The 26,482-nt window shown below is 37.5% G+C and overlaps 1 protein-coding gene across 2 annotated transcripts in view; it reads right to left on the bottom strand.

Annotated features, from left to right (window-relative positions):
* Positions 1-2,628: 2,628 nt before the first annotated feature.
* LOC124170902 (collagen alpha-1(I) chain-like) overlaps positions 2,629-26,482 on the bottom strand; it is an 84,420-nt gene continuing 60,566 nt past the window's right edge. For both annotated transcript variants that reach the window (XM_046549952.1, XM_046549958.1), the window contains 8 exons: positions 20,765-20,854; positions 17,402-17,527; positions 10,806-10,878; positions 10,093-10,295; positions 9,742-9,943; positions 7,939-8,111; positions 6,366-6,587; positions 2,629-3,508 (listed from right to left, as the gene is read on the bottom strand). In XM_046549952.1, coding sequence (XP_046405908.1) covers positions 3,362-3,508; positions 6,366-6,587; positions 7,939-8,111; positions 9,742-9,943; positions 10,093-10,295; positions 10,806-10,878; positions 17,402-17,527; positions 20,765-20,854 — 1,236 coding nt within the window. In that variant the 3' untranslated portion in view covers positions 2,629-3,361. The remainder of the gene's footprint in view (positions 3,509-6,365; positions 6,588-7,938; positions 8,112-9,741; positions 9,944-10,092; positions 10,296-10,805; positions 10,879-17,401; positions 17,528-20,764; positions 20,855-26,482) is intronic.

Raw genomic sequence — 26,482 nt, forward strand, 5'->3', positions numbered from 1 at the left:
TTAAATCAAATTAAGTTTCAAAAGCCATTCAGAAGGGTAGGGGCAACTGTATGTCTAAGAGTTAATAGTAAAGACAAAATTATTAATAAGGGCCTATGAACTCCTTGGAGGTGAAAAATATCATGAAGGTAGAGCCACCAAAATTCATGTGTTTATGCCGCAATGCCACTTCCTTTTAAAACATAGCTGAGTAACCTCCTGGAAGTGCCATGTGGTACCAGCAAAATGTTTAACATCATAACTTCTATGACGACTTCTAAGTTCTATATGAACAAGGCATGCTTCATGTGAAATCCCTTTAATTCTAAATGTACATATAATGTGCCTAATTCCCAAATTCTTGTGTGCATCTTCCAATTGGAAATTAAAAATGTGATAGTATGAACTTTTAAAATATACTACCACCTGCATGTTACAACTTGGTATCCTAAGGTAGTAATTTCATATTGCACCTAGAAATCAAATTTCAGGAGAACCACCATGTCACCTGCTTCTACTCTGCAATACTAATTATAAACAATGTAAAAGATTGCTGTGGTAAAAAAATAGGTAAATCCAGCAGTATTTTCCCACCCTTTCCCATCAAATTTTCACTTGTAGGCTTGGAATTGATTATCTTTAGCTGGAGAAGCTATTACTGAAATGTCATCCAAGGAATCATTGCCTTCATTAGTACCTTCTCCACCTTTGAAAATACTCTTCTTAACTGACCTCAATCTTCTGCTGGCCTCTTCAATGAAGTTGACACCTCTTAGGTGACAGCATTTGACCTGTGGCATCTTTGTGGATACTTCCCAGTTTCCATGATTGTTTCCACCTGGGAGGTCATAGCACCACTGATGAGCACTCTAAAGCAGTGGCTTAAGGGGTTGTTTTAGAGTTAAATCTACATCTACATACTACCCTGCAAGCCGCCTTAAAGGCATGGCTGGGGGTGTTAGGACACCAGCCGTCTACATATAAGAAGCATATGCTCAAACAAAATTACTAATAGCATTTACTAAAGGCCTTTATTTTTCGGGGAAAAAATGAATTCCCATATCTATCTGTTTGGCAAAATATCTCTCTTAATTTATCGCTTCTGTCAGACCTGAAAATAAAGTGGGGCTCTAAGATGATGTTCTCCGTGTTGCTCCTAAATATATCTATTCTCAATTGTACAAGCAATCTAAGCCATGCGCGCAGCCACTACGCAGAACACCTGACGTCGGTTATAGCTGTCGTGGATTTTTCAACGCAGATGACCAGATGTCGGCTCTCGCCGACGCAAGGGAAGGGAAGTGACCACTGAGGTAGCATTTGTCCGATGCATTCAGGCCCGGCCTGAGACCCAGCTTAGGGAGTTAAGGCCTTCCTAGGCAATAAAGCCCGACCCTCCAACTCATTTATGTCCATCCTCACCGCAGGAATCTGTTGCATAGTAGTTTTCAATAGTTTTTTCAGTGATATGTTTTATTGCATTCTACTATGTTTTTATACTTTGAAATGAATTCTTCATTTCGTTCTGTGCCCAAGCAATTTTTAAACGGAATGTTAGCATCAAAAATAACGGACTTCCGGACTTAGTCTTATTACCTTATATGTATTTACTAACTTTGTTGTTGTTAACGCCAGAAACCTGTTTAAAATTCCACAATGCCTATAAAAAACGTTAGTAATTCTTTTAGAAGAGCAAATCATTTAAAATCAACAATAATGTTTGGTTGAAGAAAACATTGTCAAAGCAATAAGTTGACCGTGGATTCATGCTATGATAGGGTTAGAGAGTAAAATCCAGTAACCAGGGTAAGGGACGGGCGCTGAGCTGTTGAGCTGGGCCCCAAATCTGAGGGACGAAAATACCTAGGCAACTCACCCCCACAAAAGAGCTCCGTACAGAGAGGTTTAAAATATTTTTATGCTACTCGTAGTACAAAAACATTTTTCTATTGTACGCGCCGGCAGGAAAGGGTTAAGTCATGAGGTATGCAATATCAGTGTCTTATCTTGGAAGTCAGAAATGCTAATGAGGACTGCAGGGGAGTTGACAGGGGCGGATCCAGGATTTCTTTCTGGGAGGGGCACAAGCAAGGCCGTATCCAGGATTTTGTTCAGGGGGGGCACAAGGATACCTCGTCATACAAAACGAACGAAATGATAATGGGACAGTATTAAAAATCTAGCATATTTTTATGGTCTATTAGCAAAAATTTAGGGTCTGGGGGGGGCACGTGCCCCCCCCTGGATCCGCCTATGGGGGTTGACATTTTCAATGCTTTTAGGTAAATAGGCGTACAACCTCTCGAATTTTTTTTAAAGAAAAAGTATATAAGTGTGGGCGTGGGGAGAACGGCGATGGATGGGAAAAAACCTAAACATCCCAGAAACTGATATTCAGTCTTAAACAATTAAATGTCGCATCAATATCCAAGTCACCTGAGAAGTCTACTGAGTAAAGCCTTACTAAATTCGATCTATGAAGATTTTCAGCCATGTCAGTCTGGTCTTTTAAGTGATCCCAGTCAAAATTGGATGAATCGAAGCAATGCTGGCATTTCCTTAAGTTATCAGAGAACAATAAATTTCCTCATTTTAGTAGTCTTGATGAAGATTTGTCAAGGAAATGGAATGAATCAGTGTCAGGGAAAAAAATGTTTATCCATTTATTTTAATGCTTTATTTTTGTTTCTGTTAAAACGTAGCTGGTGAAATCAGATAAATTAATGAAGACTGGGTTGATGTACAAAATGTGAAGGGACTAGAAACTTTTAGTTCAGAATTTTTAGCTTCAACAAACACAAGCTACATTTTTTGTGACATAATATCAGTTATGATACTATTACATTCAGTTTAACAAAATGTAAGTAATTTTGCTGTACCTTTGTAAAAGCATAGCCCTGTTTGAAATTGCTTTTCAAAAATCAATTTGGAAATAACTGTGCAACAATTATCATTAGTAAAAGATTTGAGACATGTTACTCATATTTGATTTACTTTATTTTAGTCTTAAAAATAAATAGAACTGACATGTGCAGTTAGAGATAAAATGATAAGGTTAGAGAAAAAATTTAGCCACGAGGTTGGCCGAATTTGAGTTAAATGATTTTACCAAGAAGGATTCTAAAAATGATGCAATGCACATCCGCTCTCAAGAAAAGTCTGGTATTTTACGATCATATTTACTCTATGCCACTGCATTGACCATATCCACACATCACTCCTTTTCTTTTGAGCAGGTGCAAAAATGAAATGCACATAATGGTTTCTGGATACCAGCACCAAGTGAGCCTGACTTCATTTGCTGCCCTTTGATACCAAACTGTTTTGACAACATGAGCAGCGCATTATGCAGTCCTGTTTGAAATGATCTTGCAAAATCAGATCACGTAAAACACACTGGTCCTACTTCAACACGGAAACTCTGTCCTTCTTCACCTATGTCTCGTACAGCAACATCCACTACAGGTAGACGTGAGGCTTTGTCTGTTGAATATCGAATGACTGTTTTGGCCCATTCAGGACGCTTGAACTATATCATGGGGAGAAGAAAGGTAAGGAATCAATTATAATCATTATACTTTAATCGTGAATATTTTAGAAATATATTTATCAATAAAATTATAAACATGTAACCTATGAATGAAACCCATACAAAAGAAGCATATCAATTAATTACTTGTCCATTTCAAAACTAGACATCTCAGTTTGGATCACTGTAATAAAGAAACTCCTCAACAAAAGCATAACGTTATATACATGAAAATGAAGCCCATTTTAGTCTGCATAACATTACAACAATAAAAATGTTTCACTGGGTTTGAATTATTTTATAAGCTGAGAAGAAGAAAGAGTCCAATTTTTTGCTAATTGCAAGTTAGTTCCCTCTAAAAACAAAAACTTTTTATCAGGTGGACTTTAAATTAATACCAGTGGTATATCACTTCCATAATTAAAATATCAAAATTTGAATTTGATGACTATTAGGTAAGGGTTATTAATTTGATGAAGTAACTTTTTCTCAGAAATGAAATGCCAGAGAAAGTAGTGCTTCTGGAAACTATGGTTTGCTTAATTTGATAAGGATTTTCAATTTTTTTGCCAGAGCACTGGAAAGTGCTGAAAAACTGGAATTCTTAATTTTTAAATGTCTTTAGAAGTCCAATACAACATTTTTATTGTCTATTCAATGCTGAATAAAATAAGTGTAATTTAAATTCAAATAATAGTATGATTGGATGATCCATTACTGCAGTACAATGGATCAAACTTTTATACCTATACTTTTGAAATGGACAGAACCAATGCCATATTGACCAATGGTATTGATGCCCTTGGGGAGGTTCTGGTAAGAATACAGGCGGTCCTCGACTTTCGTACACTCGACTTTCGTACAATTCGCACTTTCGTACGTTCAAAATTGACACCTTTTACTCGACTTTCGTACGCTAAATTCGGACTTTCGGACGCTGGTCCATAATTTTTTTAAAATTCCCGCTATGTTTATTGCGCATCCCAACATTCAATTGTTTCAAATTGCAGTATCGGCAGTAGATGCGAACAATATGAACGTATATAATGAAGGAAATTGTTGGTAATTGACTCTGATATAGGTGATTTATTTGGGAGAGAGACTGCCTGCTATAGGCTCCTTTATCAAGAGAAGAGGAAAGCCTTCATTGAAGATATTTTTCAAAAGAAGTTGACTAGACATCATCGAATAGCTTTCAATAAAACTATAGTAAGACCTTCTTTCTAATTGTGTTTTTTCGTTTGAGTGCTGTTTAATTCATGTAAACCTTCAGCAATGATATTGCACGAAATATCACCCGAATTTCGTTTGTATTTTGTCTTTTTTGAATAACATGCGGAATATACGCGATCACGAATGTCACCTGCCAAATATCGAATTTTGGTGTAAAAATTAAAAGGTATCCAGAGTGCGGGTTCAAGGAATACATTTTTTTATGCTACTTGATATGTCCTTTTATATATAGTGGACGTAATAAGTGGAATGTCAACTTAAACGCCAAGAGGAAGTTTCACTCGATAGCCAACGGAGTTCTTGTTTTTTAAACTTATATTTGCATTTTCTGCGTATTTTCGAAATAAATTAGATGATTTGAGGAGTTTTATTAATATATTATTAAAATTAAGTCAATTGAAATGAATTCCGTGAAAAAAAGGTTTTAGTACGTAAATTCCGCTCTTTTGGAACGTAACCCCTAATTAGTATGGAAGTCAATGGTTCGACTTTCGTACAATTCGACTTTCGTACAAGTTTTCGGGAACGCATTGTGTACGAAAGTCGGGGACCACCTGTACACTACAAGTTTAATATATACTAGCCGATTGGTGCTCCATTAAATTGGTTAAAAAAAAAATTTCACTAATGAAATTGCATTTAAAATCAGAATTTTAATATTTTCCTTGTACAGATATGCTCAGGAAAGTTTCATAATTTGATTAATACTTATAAAATATTGATATTGTTTAGAAGTGTGAATCATAATATGCAACACCATTTAGTCATGTCACCATATTGCTAATTTGGAAGGGAATACTGCTAAAAATATTTGAAATACTTCAACTAAATGAAAACAGTGATCTTTTCAAGCAAAAAAATTAAGTGTTTTAAATTATAAGCATTGAATTGAACATATATGGTGCCCCTTTATTTAGGCTTTCATGTAACATGTCCACCATGTTTACAGCACAAAATACTTTTTTAACAACATGCAAAAATTGTACTTATTATATAATATTATTTTACTATGCAACATCCTTAAGCTCTCTAGTTAGTAAAAGCTATTATGGATTGAGAGGTTATCTTAATCTCAAGTAATCCAATATGAATCAGGCAAAAATATTAGGCCCTTTCAGTGTGCTGAATTCACAAATAGTCATTATTTTCTTTATATAGCATAAGATTTGGTTTAAACTATGCACAGTGATGCTCCTGATGGTAATCAAATTGGTCTGTATATATTTGTGGAAAATAAATATAAATTAAACTATCTTCTGCATTTTTTGTGAAGGAAAAATCAATGTCTTGAGCAAAATCGAAGACACTTTCAGTTGCTTCCAGCCAAAGGAGTGTTTTCTGTGTGTACCCAGTACTTTATTTTGGGTGGAGAAAAAACTAAGGTTAACATAAAATTTATAATTCCATACTTTATATCAAAGCTCTTAATACCTCCTTTTGTGGATTTGATCATGAATCTTGCACTGAGTGCAACTTCAGATTTTACATCTGCAGCAATAAACCTCAGAACTGATGATGACATTAGGGTGTCCTATGTTCATAAAAATTACTTCAAAGAAATAGGCAGCATTTGTATGCTGCTATCTGAACTAAATAAAACCTTACAGATAATGTGGTTACTTACCCTACATTCATCTTCTAAAACTTCATATCGGAAGCGCTGATTCCCTCTGGGTGTAATTTCTGCATCATTCCATGCAAGGAGCTTCAGACCTTTTCTGTAACTTCTCTTGATTGAATCAAAGTAACCAACAGAATTTTTGCAATGGTATGTAATATTCTGAGTGGCACTACTGGACATGAGTTGAAGGAATCCAATTTGGTTGCTGTCTGCTTTGTAAGTCAACTAAAAATCGATCGAAAAGTCTAATTAGAATTCTCCTGAGTATCAGAAACAAAATATTATGCTCTCACAAAATTACTTTTCAACAATTTAAGAGCCACATTTAACCTTAATGAATTTCATATTGAATACAAACACAAACTGTGGTAGCCACTAGAAAAAATAAGTTAATAGTTACTGGAATTAGAACGTGTTGCTCTAGATAATCTTCCTGGATTAATGGAATGTATTCAAATGCATTTTTGTAAAATCAATTCTAACCATAAAATAACAAGAACCAATTGAGATGCAGATGAGTAATGACCAGCATAATAGCATTATCCCTCCCCTCCCTCTTGAGCCACTACTGCTGCTTGCTCTTGCAGACCTTGACCTTATGCAAGGGTGCAAAATGCTTTAGTTTTCCCTCGTAATAAGTACGGTATCCTATAATATAAACGTAAAAAATTGCATTATGATGAGTGCACTGAACCAGTCCATCATTTGAGTCTATGGCATCATCTGTTCGGGATTTCCTCTTTTTAGATTGCCATAGCTTCAAACTGCTTGCAATGAATAGGATACATACACAGCAGTTATTACCTACATTAGTTAGCTAAGAAATACCAATAGTAAGTTCACTTATGATACAAGAGGTACTTTGAAGGAGACTTCCCTTCATGTTCCTCCTACAAAAGGACTATATTAATGCATTTAATTGATTGATGGTACTAGAATTACAGCTCTGTAATTCTTAAAATGAAAGTAAATATTACAAAGCAAATTTAATGAAATGACTAGGGGTGATAAATGAAATCACATGAATAAATCGCCAAAAAAGCATCTTTTCGAAAAAAAGTTCTGTCAGAAAAATGTTCATGAACAGATATCAGTGTCTCCATTATCCATCAAGAGTCCCCTATATTACCACAAAGAATCAAGGTGGGCTCCAGGGAAAACAAACTACGCATGCCCATGCAACAATCCCTGGGTGCCTGCCCATACCCCCAAAATTATCTCGGGTTCCCCCTTCAGTCCTTGGCTCCATTAATCTTGCCCCATCTATAACCCCTTCTGGCAAAACTGGATCCATAAATGAAGATGAGCTGGTAATTGGTGTCAAGTGAATATTTCCGAAGAAAAGAAAACTCAAAAGAATGAAGAACAACAGATTTGCTGCAATAAAGAGGTCAGTAGTTAAATTACTCAACCACTGGTGTAAAACTTGGAATAAGGCCCAGGCTTAAGAGTGAATTTCAAAGACAGTGGTGAATAAATAAATGAGTGGTGAATTTAGCAGTGGTGAATAAATGGGAGAAGGAGGGTGGGATGCAACCTCCTTACCCTTTTACTTCTGCAATCAAAACACACTTACCTTCATTCCACCTTCCATGTCTCCCAACCACAATTCCAATTCATCCCCAACATAAGTAATCTCTTCGGACTGCTCCGGCTGGGCATAGACACATGTTGAGTGAGTACTCATATCACAGTAGACAAGAATTGCATCACGGTTGTCTCCATCATTAGGATCAATCCAGTATTCACCTTATGTGCCAATAGAAATAAGTTTCAGTACTAAAATTATAGTTTCCTTTGATAAATAATAATATAGCAAAACAGAGGATAGGTCATATGATACAAAATATGCATGAGGATTTCTGCTAAAAATTTATATCCTTGTGCAGTTTATAACTAGGGCTTAACCTTCTAAATATTTACATATATTGTTCCCCTAAATATGTTGTGCTAAATTTATGAAAATCTGATTATGAGCTCGACTCCTCATTGTGCGATAGTGCATTTTCCTGGCATGGCAAATTCCTGACCAGCTAGACTCATCATTTCAGCATGAGGGGTTCAGAGAAGTCCAGGGTTTTCAAGATGAGTTATATTTATACAAAAAATATCTCTGACAAGACTGAACTTCCCTTACAAATAGGAGACAGGCGCAACAAACATTGGGAAGTTAGATAAGGGCATTGTATCCATAAAATATATACCACCTAATATAGTAAAAAAACAATTCATGACTGGTAAAAAGTTTTTTAAACTTTGAAATAAAGAAACTTGGCTTGATGAGTTAAAAAGAGGTTTCCTCAACATTCTCAAACCCCCAGGCTATATTCCTAAGTTTTAAAAGGTGGTTTTTAATACTAGGTGATACAAAAATGGGATTACTACGCAAGGAGGTTGTAACTATTTGGAGGCGCTGGGGTTTTAAGCCTGGTTGGAATTCTGCCATCTTGGTTTGACAATTTTCGGACTAAGTCTCACACAGTGTACATTTATAATAAAGTATTCTATTCCTTATATTGCCTCTTGATATATAAAATGAAAACAATTACTTCTTGATTGTTGTCAGTGTTTTCAAAATTAAACTGTCCATATAGTCATATCGTGGTGATAATATATTGTTGTGAACATACTTTCGTTCAGAATTGCTGTGTGTAAGACAATAACTCTTATACACTTCCACTATGCAGAAGAGATTCAATCCCACACCCATTGTATTAGTAGACAAGTGCATAATATTATTAAGCCCACCTGGAATTTTTTACTGGGATACCTCACTTTTTTTAGTCTAGAAGTAATTAATAGAATTTAAACATGCTGGTCACAAAAAGTTGCTAGGAGAGCTACTGATCTAACTCAAGACTATAACGTATTTCTACCAAAATCTATTTTTATACTGATGTCCTTAATTTATTCTATCCTGGCACTTACGTAACAAAATACCTTTAAAAATAAAATAAAACTGTTGACTAACCTTCTAATAACTTGAATCAAGTAGTTCCAATAACTGAAGGGTTAGCTGAATACTAAGATAAAGGAAGGGATGTTTGATAGATAGGTAGGAAGAGAAAAGGATCAAATGATAAAATGAAGGGTGAATGAAACCTTATGACAAATTTGAGAAGGAAATTAAGTGTGGGAAGGGTGAAAAGCCAAGTTAAGTAGTAATTTGTTCCATGTAAGCCCACCACAGATGATTGGTTATCTGTGATGATAACAATCCAATTATTAAATATAAACACTCTGAGGTTAAAACCCACCTAGGCATTCATTACCAAGGGTTTACTGTAATAATTATCAGGTACATAATACTGGTTTCAAATGCAAGAGATTGGACTTCATTCTTTCAAAGTAGTAATACATATGATGGGTATCAATTTACCATTCGCTAATTCTGGATGAGCAGTGGCAAGATCTCGACATGTTTTTGCTGGTGATCTTTTTTGTCCATCAGGCTTCCTGAAGCGTTCAAATGTAGACTTGAGATGTTCATAGGCTTTCAAAACAACCTCTTGTCTTTCAGACTCACTCAATTCCTTTCCAAATATTCTTATTGGCTCATCTCCAACCAATGGATCTGGTCCCTGAAAAAATAATGCAGACGACCATCAAGTAACCTGATCTACTCTTCCCCTTCATTACTTTGAAAGTAATCTGAAAGTCACAAAAAGTTTAATTCTGTCATTTTCCACTCATCTCACTGAAGTGAATACAATGGGGTTCTTTCTCATACCTTGCTTTGGCCTTGACCTTGTCCTAATAAGGCAGCTATGGCGGCAGCATCATAACCAAGAGTATCTCCTGGGGGACCTGGAGGTCCTGGTTGCCCAGGAGGTCCAGGATGACCACTGCGACCTTCCTCTCCAGGTGGTCCACGAGGACCTGGAGGTCCTGTCAATCCCACTTGTCCAGGGTTTCCATCTCGACCAGGTGATCCTGTAGAGTGAGAGCAAATAGTGAATGCCTAATGCAAATATGAGGGCAATAACTAACTACAGTGGAACTGCTTTATCAGTCTGTCATTTAATCATTTATCAGTCTGGTTCTGATCAAAATATTTCAGTTTGGCCCTGAAGATGTTGGTGGATTTATCCCCAAGAATGTTGGCATTTAAAAGCCCATTGATCTGATGTGAAGCCCAAGAAAACTTCGTTAACACAATCCAATCCGGAAGGGAAGTATAAAATTGATTGTTAAAAGACCTGTTAATCCTTAACACCTTGAGGCCACATTCTAATCCAAGTATACCACCTTCGTATATGCCATTTACTGATCAAAATATTTCTTCAAGGTTTACTTGCAAACCAAAACATACTAGCATACAACCATAAGCCAAAACAAATAGCTTAGCACCGTGTAGTCTGAAAGATATGTGCACAATTTATGGCTATTTTTTTCTGGCTAAGGCCTTGTCCAGAGCATCTTGTAACATGCCTCTTTGCTTACCTCTTGAGCCTGGCTCTCCATCTTTTCCAGGTGGTCCTTGAGGTCCTGTCATTCCTTTCTCTCCTGGGAGCCCCTGATTTTCACAAAAAGAGCAACAAATTATACCACTCACTTAAATTAGAAATGCAAAGAGTGATGGAAAACTAGAAACTCAAAGGTAAAATTTGCCATGCATGTTACATCAGAAATGAGACTGAATACATAAATGACTAAATAAAACAAATGCATACAGGAGTAATATATTTAAAATATAAATTTATCAATAAAACTTAATATTGAAAAATTTTCAAATCTGTATTTAAAAATAAAATTAAATGAAATTACTCATAGAATTTTAAAATTCCAGTAACAATAAAAGTCATTTTTAATATGGCCACCAAGATCAGAGATGAGTCCAAGGGTAAAGCAACAGGTACTTCAAACTATAAATCAATCTGGTGGTGGCTTGTCAGGAGTGAAGTACCACTTCGTCAATATTTCGCAAGGAAATATGAGAAATTCAATTTTCATGTACATAGTTAACAGAATTTGGGCTAAAATGCTATTTGATACTCCTGATGTGGAGTAGTCAAAGTTGGACATACCACTCACAACCAGTCAACCTGAGTCCATCCGAATGGAATCCCACAAAGATCCCATTAAGGTACTTTTGTCCTTGATGCATGAAATGAAAACTAATTATGCTTCAGGAAGTTTAGGAAATTAAAACAAGCATTTAGACAGTACATAAGGAAATGGAAAAAAAGTGATAGCAGTATTAAAATGGACGTTAAATAAATTTAAGTATGCATAAATGATGTCAAAAATTGGTGCATAGGCGACATTGAGGCAATGACAAAGGATGAATGTAAAAGCATTCTCATAATGCATTCCAAAATGCATGGAAGCTCGACAAAGACTAGTCAACGATGTACAACAATAAGTTCAAGGCTTCGGAACCGGAGGTTTCAGCCTTGAAGGACAAGGGAGAGACAACAGTCAAGGTAATGGCTTTGATGCATTCATTGTATAAAATGATGTTTTCAGCTCACACTGAGGAACATCCAACAGCTTTTCTTATGGAATTAGATAATTATTTTTCAATGATTACAGTTCTGAGGCTACATGTCTTCAGTAGTCTTTTCAAATGCTAGACGGAGAAGTGAAAACCTGGGGAAACACCCTTTGTCGGTTTCCTAAAACTCCAGGCGAATTAATAAAAAAATTCCAAGCTATTTCTAGCATCTGGATACTCGATTTTAAAAAGAAAGTAACTGCAGGTAAATATGCGAAAAATAGTTCTTACGCGATGAAACAGATTGTGATAAAAAGCTGGCACAAGCATGACTGAGTTCTCTACTGTTGTATGATGAGAAAATTCCATATGCATTAGCTAGATAATTTCCTATAAATGAACAACACTTTCTAAAAACCCACTGAAAAATCTGAAAAATTGACAAGTAATTTTACTAGGGTTATACGGCCAATCTTTTGAGTCTCGACATATGACCAACAAATTCCACTTCCACGAATAACCCATAATATTGCGACAGACCCCAGATCACCATTAACTGACAATAATTCTCAAGTGAACTTGGTCAAATCCAAGGGTAAATCTCTAACTGTTGACATGCATCCTGCAAGAGATTTCTCGTCAAAACAGCACAGAGGAGAGTCAACGGATCCTGCATGCGGCAACAACATTAAAGAGACAACTCTCTGCAACCACCTTTGGCATGCGTAGGCACTATGGTGATGCTTTAGCCCTGAAGTAAGAAACAGAAAACAACTAATAATCCCACAAACAAAATCGAACAAATTATTCCTACCAATACGCTTTATGCAGCATCCCTTTCCATGCCCAGTCAACACAGTTTTCGTAATGAGGTCTTATATGAACTCATACGTAGGACTCCTTTAAGATTCCACATTAAGAGACATGAAAGGGTCTTGAAGACCTCAAACTTCATGAGGTCACATGAATGAGGTCTTAAAGACCTCCTACACCATGAGGTCACATGAATTATGTCTTAAAGACCGCATACTTCATGAAGTCTTGAAGAACACACACTTCATGAGGTCTTCAAGATTTCACACACATGATGCCTAAAAAATCAAGTCATGTAGGTATGTGATAATGAATTATAATTTCAATCGTAATTATATATTTTAGCGTATATAATATTTTTTAATCCTTCAATTAACATCCTTTAATTAAATTAAGAGATGAGTTCGTAAACTTCTCCCTCCGATTCTTTTAAATAATCGGACACTTCCACTTTCCGCTAGGTCCGCCATTGTGTTGTCGTGTTATTCTATTGCGCTATTGCCTTGAGCTCAGACGCCTAGTTTATGATTAATATAGTGTGTACTCCATGGCCTAGCTCTTGCTCGTGTTTTTCCTTGTGTCGTCGAACGTGAATCAGGATTCCATCAGATCTGAGATCGGCACGAACCTTGTGGACATCGATGTGTTACGTGCACGGAGACTTGGAAGGTAAGTTTCAATGATTTTGTGTGTACGATTCTTTTTCCACTTGTTAATGAGAAAATTCATTAATATTACTATTTTACAAGCTGGTTAAGTTCATGCTTATCATTGAGTATCGGTAAATATTCATGTAAAATATTTAGGTGGAACAAGTTTTGCAACGTGCTTTTGTTGTTGTTAATGTTTCATTTTATTCATTCATCGTATCCTTATAATTTTGCTGTTATCGCATTTTAAATTATCTCCGCTAATATACACTACCTCGGGTTCATAAAACAGTTTTCACCAAGATCATTGAAGTTTATAAATTTCTCATAATCATGACGTAAACAAAGAAAAGTGCTAACCGATTTGTAATTTGCTTGATTTCACTTCGTAATGTAACTAATGGAACGATAAAGCATGGAAATAACGTAAAAGTAAGGTAATTAAGTGTAAGAGTTAATCAAAAGTAGTTCACTAATTCGGTTACTCCTAAAATTAACCAAGTTAAAACGGTCATCTTCGGAGTTAAAACCGGCCAGTATTTAGGGACTGCTAATGAGATACATAGTCATTATCTATGGTTTATTTGATGTTATCAATTATAACTCTCAACAAACTTAAGTTCAATGTTTTTTTCAGCCTCTGTTATGCAATGGAACCCAACATCAGCAAGTAGTGTCGCCTTGGAGAGAGTGGGGAGGCTGTGGCTGTATCAAGCGGAGACCGTGTAAAGTATGCAGAAAGGAAGAATTCAAAAACTCGTGATGTTTGTTTATTGACTTAATATTATGAAGAATAAATTTATAAATATCATGAAGTTGTCTATTCCATTATGTTTTTTCTGCCTTATTTCCACCAGTGGTTCTCATTTAATGTATTATTTTGCTTTATTTGTATTGGATACGTCAGATACTTATGTCATCGGAGAGTGTTTTCTTAAATTAGGATGCGTAAAGTATTTTGAAATTTTTAATAAATGGGCTGGTAGGGGCCCCGGCGTTTTTGTAGGCTATTTCAAAGCCATCTATCGGAATTATTACGAAGTGGGTCATTTTTCTGGTTCTCCAGGTAGTTCCATAATCAGACACGTGGAGGCGCCACATTTGCACCTACGTCGCATTGAATATCGTATAAGAGTCCTTGAAGACCGCTTGTATGAGCTCTTTCAGAGTCTTGGGAGGCCTCAGCCAGATTTCCTATACGGTTGCATATGACCTCACGGAGACGACATTATGAGGTTATGTGGGACTCATTTGCAGGAGTCGTACAAATTCGTTAGACTTCTTAATGAACTCATGCATGAGTCTTACGTGTTTACTGGGTGACTCAAGCAGCCTTGTGGATTAACTCAATAGCTAGGGAGAGGATATTAAAACTGAAACCATCCCTTATAAAAGTAATTATTTATCACAATCCCTATCAAATCTTTGCACAAATAAAGAAAAGGAGAAATTCAAAATAATGTTACTTTAAAAATCGATTAATAGAGATAGCAGGAGTAACTTTAAATGCAGGCCAGGTACCAGATAGAACTTTAAAAGATACGGGATTAAAATCGTGTCAATTCCTTCAATCTTTCGTTTGACGATGATTGATTGTGTCCCTAAAATTAGGAACAATATTATTTTCAACTCACAGTAATGCGGGTTGTAAAAAAATTATTTTCACTCCAAACTATAACCTACTAAAGCCAATATTAATAAAATTCAAGAGATCATAACTGATTAACAAATTGACCGCCATGATGTTTTTAGTAGATGTCCTCTGATGCCATTGGTGTTTTTCATTCCGTTACTTATTCCCCGATCATAAAACATCAAATGTGTTATTATACTTGGCTTTAAAATAAATATTTTACTATTACTTTGTACTACGGTCATAATGACCGGCATGGCGTCATAGATGAAATTTTTTACCCTGACGCCACGCCGGTCATGACTCAGGTCACACTGCTAGGGATGAGTACATTGTCGCAACAATAGTTGAGGGAAGCAGTTACATTGTGTGACAATTTCGTACCTCTAATGTATTGAGATTACGAGCTTGGGAGCCTGGTTTCCAATTGTGGCTCTTTGTAGTTTCAGTGCTGTCAGTTCTAACTTCGTATTAGCCAAATTTTATCCACCATTCCACTCCTCCCTTGCCCTCTGAAAACAACTGAACGTGGCATTATGAGTGAGGCAAGGAAAAGACTGTGTGATGAAATGGCGAAAGCCTACGCAAGTAGAGCCAGTGACAGTGAGAGTGACAGTAACAATGAAAATGATACGTCGGAGAGTGACTTTTTGCCAATGGACTCGAATGATTCGTGGGACTCTTCAGACTCAGAACCGTTGAACTCTTTGATTCCTTTATAAAGGTATGTGAAAAGATTGAAATATGTTCTCAGAAATACTTCCAATTCAAAAGTTCCTTACTCAACTGCCTCGGTACCTGCTGAGGATGAAGAAGAAAACGAGAGAGAACATGTTTTCCAATGGTCGGAATCCAACAGCAACCAGCCGAAGCTACCGGATTTTGTTGAGCATTTTGGAGTGAGCCCAGCTTTAGCCGCTAAAGTTCCCAATGGAGAACCCTGTGATTACTTTTTTGCTGTGGTAGATGAAAAAATATTTATTCACATCATTGAGCACACCAACATCTACGCAACTCAAAAAATTGAAGCAAAAGGTGATGTTCCTCCTACGTCAAGGCTACATAAGTGGACTCCTACTACTGTGACGGGAGATAAAGAAATTTTTTGGACTGGTAATGTACATGGGTCTGCTGAAAATGCCCACTATAGAATCGTACTAGAGCACCGACGAAATTTATACCAATCAATTTGCACCTAAGGTAATGTCAAGAAATCCATTTGAGATCTTACTGTCAATGGTTCTTTTCGCAGACATTCACCACAATCTGATGGAAAACCGTCTACATAAAGTTCAAGCTCTTCTTGACATGCTTGTAGAAAATTATTAAGCTCTCTACACTCCACGAGACACTTCCTGTGTTGATGAGACTCTTGTCCCCTTCAGAGGTCGTCTCATTATGCGTCAATACATGAAAGGAAAACGGCACAAATATGGGATAAAACTTTTCAAGTTATGCTGCGGATTTGGGTACACTTACCAGCTTCAAGTTTATGCTGGCAAAAATGGTGGTTTACCAACAACCCCAACTTCTGTCGTGATGTCTCTTGCCAAGCCAATTTTAGGATGTGGACGTACATTGTGCACGGACAATTGGTACACTATAGCATGGACTTGGCAAAAAAGTTACTCAACAAGGAAACCCATCTCGTAGGAAATTTGAGAAAAAAATAGAAGAGGAACACCCAAAGAAGTCACATGTAATATGAAGATGAAAAGAGGAGATATTGTGGCGAAAGAAAGTACAGAGGGGATCACCATTTTAAATTGGAAAGATACACGAAATGTCCTGATGCTCCCTAGAATGCATGTAGATGAGATGGTTGAAACTAAAAATGTGAAAGGAAAAGTCATCAAAAAGCCAGCAGCCATACTGGAATACAATAGAAGTAAATCTGCAGTGGACTTCTCCGACCAAATGACTGCGTACTCCACTCCCCTCGGTAAAGATCGGTAAAATGGTACCGAAAATTGGCATTTGAGTTATTGCTATCAACCTCCGAAGTAAATGCATATGTGCTACAAAGAGAAGTCACCAGGAAAAAGATTAAAATATACAAATTCAGGAGTTGTATTGTAAAAGCCCTAGTGAACAGCGTAGATCCAGCGATCGCATTACAACAGGAAGCAGTCATCCCAGGAATTCATCGCCCCAGGAGAGTAAGGCACGAACTCAGGAGGCAAAATGGAGTTGAATCAACCAGAAAATACTGCCGCCAGTGTTATGTGAGGGGTCCCTTGGCAGAAAGTGGATGGATAGGGTGGAACTATGGAAGCCAATATCTTCACTCAATAGGTTTCTATTTTGCTTTTATTACTAAACACTACCACCCTACCAATTTTGATTAAAATCTGCAGAGTACACCTTGAGAGTGTCCCTTGTGATTTAGCATGCTCCACCACAATCCCCAAGACCCCAGAACTAGATATTTGGCCCCTCTTACTATTTCCGAGGTCCTTGTAATACTTACAAATAATAAAATAAATTTCAAGAAAAATTATCATACCGGTGCACCAGGCAATCCCTGCAGTCCAATGAGACCTCTGTGACCCTTGGCACCTTGCAATCCAGTTTCTCCCTTGTCACCTTTAGTACCTTCTGGTCCAGCAGGTCCAGGTTTTCCTCGTGCACCCTAGAAATGTGTTATCAGAATTTTTACCATTTCAAACAAAATTATACCACCAATATCAATTATAAACAGCTTGATACACAGATTCAAATTGAATTGTAACAACAAGAGAGTCCTGCATTGTTTTATACAAAAAATAAGCTCAGATGAGGAATAGAAAAAAACTTTACATCCTCATGCAATAAGTAAAGAAGACTGGAGTCTTAATGCATGTGTGAGCATATGTGAATCATTTGATACATGAATATGAACCTCATGGTCATTGCTCTACTGATTTAAATATGTCTCAAGACAAGTGGGAAAGAAGGGGGACGATCTGAAGGAATATCCTATACAACAACCTTTTTACAGATGCTGAGCAATTACAATAAAACCTCTCTTAAACGAAACTCAAGGGACCGAAATTTTGCCGTTTCGTTGATCGGGAGTTCGTTCCCCGGAGGTGATGCGCACGTTGCATCATTCTAGGGGCTCGGAAATAGAAGCAAGTCTGCATGCGTTATCTTCATTCTACCTTCGCATACTTCAAAACAGTGCTTATTTCTTCAGCTGCAATGCAAATCGCGGGCAATAGACCACATTTAGGAAGCCTCAGTTCGTATTATTCAATCACTTCGCGTGCTTTTTCATCGGTTTTCAAAAATGTATGCAACGTAGCGGTGAGTGGAGGCCATCCCTTTATTCTCAATATTTGAAATAGAGTGCATGTATTCGTGAAGTTTACACTGAAAAATTAAGAATTCGATAGATTTGACCATTACTAATATAAAGTTAAAGTAACAGCGCCAATTATAGCTTCATCATGAAATTAAGATCGCTCTACCATAACGGCGCGAGTGCGACTTTCGTCGACCCATTAAAGCTCAGTGGGTGGCAGCATTTCTTTATAGTAGTCGAATCCAGAATACTCCATAGCAATATTTGCGGTCGCGGGCTTCGTAAATAATTCATTGTACTAGCATCATTTCCATCGCATTCCGGATAGACAACTGCCGATAAGAAAACATCTTGAAAGGCCCAATGCAGGAGTTCTCGAAGTAAAATACGTCACGATTTTGAAAAATGAGTTTTCGAGAAATTATATTCTGCAACCCTCAGTTCGCTGGCTTCGCGGATTACGAAATTTGAGTCTATTCTAGTGAACTCATCAAACGACCCTTCAATATTCATGACTTTTGAGAGACCCTACCAGGATTCACGGCTTTCGTCATCACTCTCCATCGCGTGGTCGCAGATTGACTGCAAACCGGATTGACAACTCCCGATAAGAAAACAGCTTGGAAGGCCTCATGCAGGTGTTCTTGAAGTAAAATAAGTCACGATAATGATGCTGTTGACTGCAAACCCGGTTTTTGCAAAATAACTAAATATGGTGACAGGTGCGACACGCTTCCAAGCTTTGCAAAGCCCTTGCATTACCTGCAAAATGGTCCTCTTCAATTTCGCTGATCCCTTACATCCATTCGACAAACCAAAAACTCCACTAAAATCCGACAGTAATGCCGCTTTGCTGCAGAAATGACCCCTCGGTCGAGAGGTCGCATTTAGCTAGGTTAGCTATTGCAGTTGGGGGGAAGAAAATAACACGCACATTTTTTATAGTTAGTCCTATGTTTGGGCCCGTGCAGCGATCGAGGAAGAAATCTACTTTCCCCATGAGTGCATCAACTCCCGCCAACCACCGCTGAATTAATCCCGCTGTCATTCATGGATTTTTGCTGCTACCACAGGGGTGAGGCATCACCATTGGCCCAGTCTAAACATGGCATGTTTAGACTGTGTCGTCTTCTTCATGCAACAATTGACGGCCGTCGCAAACCTTTTTCTCAGGAGAAAATCAACACCGCTTCACATCACGTTAGGACATCGCTACAATCGCCGACAGACAGAGACTGACCTTTAGTATAAAGCACTCAATTCAAGTAACGTCTAGATCAATGGGAAATGTTGGCTTTCGTGTCTTAAGTGCGAATATTTTTTATCCAAGATTGCGGCAAATGCAAAAGTTTCTCCTATTTTTTAGATGATGTTGAAATAAACAGTGTGAATGAAACAAGAGTAACTACTGAGTCATATATATTAAAGATAATTAAGAGATGCAAATTTTGGCTTTCATCTTCTAGCGCGCACATTGTATCTTCCGTAATTTAGTTAAATTTTAAAGAAGTTATCCAAGATGGCGGCGAGTGAAAAAAAATTCTTCTCGGAATTTACGCGTTGTAATTCTGTAAAGTATCTTAAACAACCGTCAAAAGAATGCGATCGAAGTACATAGCTCTAGATATCATATCTTTGAGCGTGTAAATATTGGGACATTGAGTTATTTACGAAAGTCAGCATTAACATTTTTCGCAATTCGCCGCGAGCCACGAGTTGGGGTCGGCGGAAACACACGACGGAAGGCTATGGTTACGGTTAATAATGACGATTCTGATTGGCTTATTCAGTGGAAGTCTCTGATTTGCCCTCCAACGCTACGAATATTAAATTATTCATATGAAAATAAAAATTTAACCGGAAAAATTGGTTATTGGGAGGTGAATTTCACTGGATCGCGCCGCAATTTCATTTCGTTGATCGGGAGTTTTCGTAAAAGAGGAGTTCGTTCATCGGGGTTTTTCACTAATGTGTTTACATAGGCAATTGGCCGGACCAATAGCATTTGTTCGTTGAACGGAGTTCTTCGTTTAGCGGGAGTTCGTTAAGGTGAGGTTTTACTGTACACTGAAAAGTTATGAACAATGCATGAAAAAGAACTTGATCTCACAATCAGATGAAGGCATAAATCTAAAACACAAGTACAATGGGTTTCATTGAATGAAAAATTGTGAAACAACAATTCCATTTAACAAGACTGAAATTCTATGTTCCACAATGTGGATAGTCTGGTATAACTGCAAGGGCTCCCTTATAATGCACATATATAATTTACATTTTAAAGCAGTCTGAATTGAATAGGCGGCTATATATCCCAACTGAGTCGACAGAATTACAGGCTAATGCAATTTATACTGGCATGAGAGTGAAGGGATGCTGATAGTTTTTTAAGATGAGTAATGACAGCCTAACAGTCGTATCCACAATTGCTTGGCTACGTGATAACAAAAAGGCTGTGAAGTGCTATATCTGCCATTTCCAGGAGCGTAATTTATAACATGCTCATGCTCTAAAAAGACAAATAGGTGAATACTAAGTGAACCTAGAGCAAAGTACATTTCTCCATCCTCTTTTTTGTCCTACCTGCTGTCCTTCCACACCTTGAGGACCAGCCTCTCCTCTCAAACCTCTTTCTCCAGTAGAGCCAGGGGGTCCAGCTGAACCAGGCAATCCCTATAAACAGGAATAAATCAGAAGAACAACTTTTATTAGCCTTTCACTGAGAATAAATTTATTGATAAAACAGCATCTGTTAGCCAGTAACATGGCAGCAGCTTAAGAAATTAATCTGAATAGGGATATAAGAAGTTTGTACCTAGAACAGTTAAAATCTTAATTGAATTTAAATTTTGCAAGTGGTCTCTATCAAAACAATCACTTTCTATCAAAATTTTGCATCAGTCAAAATTCTTTGCTTTATAGTTATTAAGCTTCAAAAACATGCATTCACAGCAAACTACAAATGGGACATCTTTTTCACCATTGCCAACAAAAAAGTAAAATTTTAGCATGCTTAGTAAATATAAAACAAAGTAAATACCTAAAAGGTGGTGTAGGTAACCATTAAATAATATACTTTTAGCATTTTGAAGTTATTTAAGTTCAAACTCGAATACTTGAGTTTTTGAGGTTTCAGTAAAACGTTACGAATTTCCTCTTTCATTAGCTGAGGACTGCTCACAACACAGTAACACTTGCTACAGTTAAAAAAGATTTGAAATTGCCAGATTTTATTGAGTTGACAACTTGATCATATGAAGATATACGGCAGTTACCTGCACAGATGTGAGGGATTACATACAGGAAAAATTGCTAGTCCCACAGAATGTGTTCAATATCCCATGAAATAAATCTCTATAAGGCAGAACCACAATACATATATTGAAGGGGGATAAAAATAAATTTTGTAATAATGAACACTTATGCAGTCCAGACAAAATTTACAAGTGAAAGTACAGTGAAGCTTTGTTATTATAAAATTTCACCATGATTTACAAGCTCACACCCAATTAATTTTTAAAGCAATCAGAATGTTGCAGAAAAAAGTGATATATGGAGGGATGAAAGTGCTCAGGGGACGAGACTTGGAGAGAAACATAAACCATAAACCTAGGATTAAGCTAGGTTGAAACAAACAACCACTCGAAGCAGTTTTCCTATTTCACCCTGATTGGTCCCAGCTAAATCCGTCCCTAACCCCGCACACCTCACAGCTCACAAGGCCATCTGCACAACAGCGTAATTACTAGTCAGCTGACTTCACGGGAGCTGTGTGTTGTTGTTATCCATGCATCAAACTTGGAGCCGGGGCACCGTTGCACTGCGTGATATCGGAACCACATAAATGGATTTGCCTCTGGGGCAACTTGTGCACAACTTTGTGGTGTGGTGACTCATCTTTCAGCTTCCGATGTCACGCAGTATTTTCAATGCATCCTTGCAAACTACTTCCCAACATCTGTGATCATGCCTCCCCATATCACACAACCACTGATGCGTGGTTCTCCAAAACCAACGCTTAAGATAGTGAAACTACCCAAATTTTGCTCAGTATTAGGAAGCACATAGAATATTTTATCAATAAAAGATTGTAGGCTTTCCAGGCATATACTATAGATAAAACCTTCTGGATTTAGCACCGAGTGCCAAACCCAGGAGGTTTCCCAGGTTTTATCTATTTTACCACTTTTTTGCACTTTTGGGAGTACAGTAAAACTTTGATTTTACATCAAGTCTCGTTTTTACGCAGCGACACTCAAGTCCGGCCGGAAAGCATAGGGAATTCCAATGGTGAAACTTCGATTTTACATCTTTTCTTGATTTTACACAGTTTTTCGATTTTGCGCAGAATAACCCCAGTCCCACAGAGGCCGCTAATCTTGATTTTACGCAGTTGTCTTTCGACTTGTTTTGAAAATTCCGACTGGAGCAATATGAAGTTAGGTTATTTATTCATCTAAATGAGTTGCAAAAATGAATACAAGAACGGTTGAAATGACGTCGCGCTGTTGAGAGTGAACCTAAAAACATCGCGAATCTAATTATTGCTTCCCCCTACACCCTCTCAGTAATATTTCAGGCTCCTTTATGAACGCAAATATTGCTCTTTGTTAAAACTTGCCGTAGAAGGATATCGAAACCTAAAATATACGGCAATCGCCGTGTATGCGTGATTGAGGCAGATGATCGCCGGAGATATTAACATTATCACCTTTTGTTTATTATTCGACGTATTGATCGACGCTATTTATAACATATTTATTGTAATTACAGTAGATGGTCGTTAATCCGGAATTATGAACCACGGAATGTCTATCCCTAACGTAAGGTTTTCTAGAATTTTGCCAGTGCTATGTTTTCCTTCACCCCAGTGAAAAATAATGGCGAAATGAGTCGTTAAAAATACTCCCGTGCCAAAATTTTGGCTTCCAAGGTGATCCAAAAAAGACAGTCGTACTTCTAGTACGGACGTAAGTCGATTGTGATTCAACACAATGGTAAAAGCAGCATACGTTGTCTCATTCCGCGGGCTAACCCCACATCTGCGGGACGAATGTAGGCGAGGGAAAGTTGATTGCACGGCGCGCTTATTAGAGCTGATTCAACTTGTATCTCATTGTCAGTGGGTTTAAATGAAACATGGTTGGAACTTGAATAGCTAGCAGCTAAACTCCGCTAGGTGGCAAGCGTTTATTTTTAACGGAACGGGAGTTAATGCCCTAGGAGAATAGCTCGCGTCGTCATTGAAGTCAAATTCAAGACGTGAGTGATAAGGCAGTCCCTTTAAACTCATGAATGGCTTAGTACCATTAAATCGAAATACAAAAAGTGTCCGGTGTAGTTATCAGATATGGGGAAGCAAAATATCACGTGGAGATGAGTCACACAGCTTATGAGTCGAAGTTCCCGGCGCTGAATTTGCGGAAGAATGCCGACAGAGAAGCTATACCCGGTAGATTCTATCAACTAATGCTAAAATTTCATGGGAAAATGCTTTTTTAATGCGTAAAAATTATAAAGAAGGAAAATTGTTCCGGACTATTAATGATTTTTTTTATTCATTACTGGCGGCATGACGGTAGTTGCACGGTTATTTAAATAGCTCACTTTAAAAATATGATCTAAACACCGGAAAAATCTGAACTTCCGAATACCCCGGGTCCTGTGTGCTCCGTATTATCTATGGTATGCTATTTGGAAGGAGGTAACTGACAGCTGGGGTCATTAGTGCCATGAAGTAAGGGCTGGGGGGATAAGAACCCTATGTTGGCATTAGCCAGGTTGTAATGATAGGCCTTTAAGGGACGACGACTTGACGTCCCATCTGCTGGACAGAGTGGTGCACTGGAAGTGCCCTCCACATTACTCTCAAGTAGGGATTGGACCATCTCTGATAAGTTTCTGCTACTGCCAGGACTTGAACCCAGGCCCACAGGGTGTAAAGCCTTCGTGATGTATTAGCAAAATTTTGCTCCCTGTTAATGGGATTAATTTGGATGACTATCCTCAGATATCTCATTTCTTCAATCCCCAAACTTTGTTCGCAGGTGGTTAAACGGATTTCCTGAAAACTGCTTTTAATGAGAATATTTTCGAAAATTAGCTTCTCTGCGAGCATTTAATATCACCATTCCGAAATTTCTCCCGGGTAACAGAAGTAATCTTAGTGACAGAAATGCTTGCAGTTCAACATTGTTCAGGAATGCAACCTTGTTTCTCTAAAGGTCATCTGTGGTGTTGCTTATGAGTAAATAAGATTATTAGGCTTCATTTTCTTGCCTCCAAATGAGTAATTGAATCTGGGAAACATATATCTGATGCGATTGAAAAGGATTTCATGCTCTTTTACTGTAAAGCCTCACATATGAGACATTTTCTGGATCCGGTTCTGGCTCAAATCAGAACTATACAAAAGTGTATGACTAAGCGTTCTAAACATAATACAGTGGAACTTGGTTAGTACGTTTCTGAAGGGACCACGAAAAATGAACGTACTAACCAGGAAAACGTACTAACGAGGAAAGTAAATAATAGCAGTCGGGGTTATTGCAATCAGTGAAAAAGTCGTCATAATTACAATTACTATCGGTAGTTCTCATAGGATCGCCTTCCTGAACTCTTTTCACATTTAAAATCAAGAAAATGAGCGCTACCATGAAAAACAATACCATGTGAATAAAAATCGCAATTTTTCATGGACATCCCGGAGACGATTTCATGATTACGGCGTCTATCTCCCGTGATTTATCCTATATATATTTACAGAACGAGGACGAGTGAAGCTCAGACAAGCGAAGACAAGTCATTTTTCTTTCTCACAGCGTACTCGGAGAATATAACAACAACCCGGAGTAAGTCAACTGGTTTTTTAAACATCATAAAAATTGGGCAAAATTATATTGACTTTCAAATTACGGCAACAGCCGTAGACATTCGCTTCTGGAATGATACCATTTCGATTGTAAAATCGATCGATATATCGACTGATGACACGCAAGATTATTAGATTACGACGTAATTACAAGAAAATTTTATATTAAACAGTTGAAATTTACTTTCAAAATTTGTCTAATGTCGTCTGCTTTCGTTCCGAGATCAAGTATTTTTAAGCTAAGCTTCGCGTGGAGATCCAGAGGATCGTCTGCTCCCGCAACAGTAGTCAAGTAAATACGCACGACGTCGAGTTTATGGAGCAGTACTGCTTTAGATAATGAGGGAATTGTCTAATACCGTTAAGACTCATTTCTTCATCATGATAACTCGTGCAATAGCAACAATTGCCCACTCACGAACTTTGTGCGCAGCAGTGGGCACTCCCAAGCGCTCCAAAGGCAACAGAAGGTGAGGAGCTCGGGGTGGGGAAAATTGGGGCTTCTTATTGGTTGTAGTTTTTCATAGTCAGACATTCCCGAAAAATGGCCGCATTTTATTTTTCATCACGTCACAAGAATTCAGAAATGCATTTGGATAAATTACGGTAGAAGAAAGAGATGTGGAATGAATGGAAGAATTTTAATGACTAATGATAATAAATTAAATCATGAATTCAGACGTTTGCGACCCTTAAGAAGACACTAGAGAACGAATTGTGGGTTGCGTCACGGCAAGCAATTGAGCGTACTAACCAGGAAAGCGCAATTTTTTCAAACGTACTAACCAAATTCTTTTACCTGTATTTTGTTCGGATGGTACCGGGACCGAGGGAAATCGCCGTACTAAGGAGGAAAACGTACTAAGGAGGAACGTACTAACCAAGTTCCACTGTAATGAGCAAGAGTTATCCTGGAAAATATACTTCACCTCAATACCAACTCTTGATTTTACACAGTGCCCTTTTCGGTCCCTCCAACTGCGTAAAATCAAAGTTTTACTGTATACGCACGGCCACTGTTGCCAGCTACAAACAATTTTGCACATTTGACGTCTTCTACAAATACAACAGCCAATTGACAAGTTTACTTCAGACACATTTTTTCACGTATAATTAGCTAAAGACTGGGCAGAAACCACTTTGCACATTGAAGGAACATTTTCATCATGGACAACTGAATTCTTAATGATTCTTTAATCATCATTTTCAATTTGAAAAGATGAATACATTCAAAGTTAATGAATTGTATTGACCTCACTGAAAGTTAAATTAAGAGATATGAAATCATATAAAATTTGATGAAAAGAGTTACGCTTTGAAATAAGGAATTTGCCACTTTTTGGGTCCCATGAATTTCATTGCATATAATTTCTAAGTTGATAGAAATTCCACCATCCATGCCTGTTCCAAAGTATTTGTTTGCATTCATT

The sequence above is a fragment of the Ischnura elegans genome, chromosome 1, assembly GCF_921293095.1.
Source record: "Ischnura elegans chromosome 1, ioIscEleg1.1, whole genome shotgun sequence".
Taxonomy (NCBI): domain Eukaryota; kingdom Metazoa; phylum Arthropoda; class Insecta; order Odonata; family Coenagrionidae; genus Ischnura; species Ischnura elegans.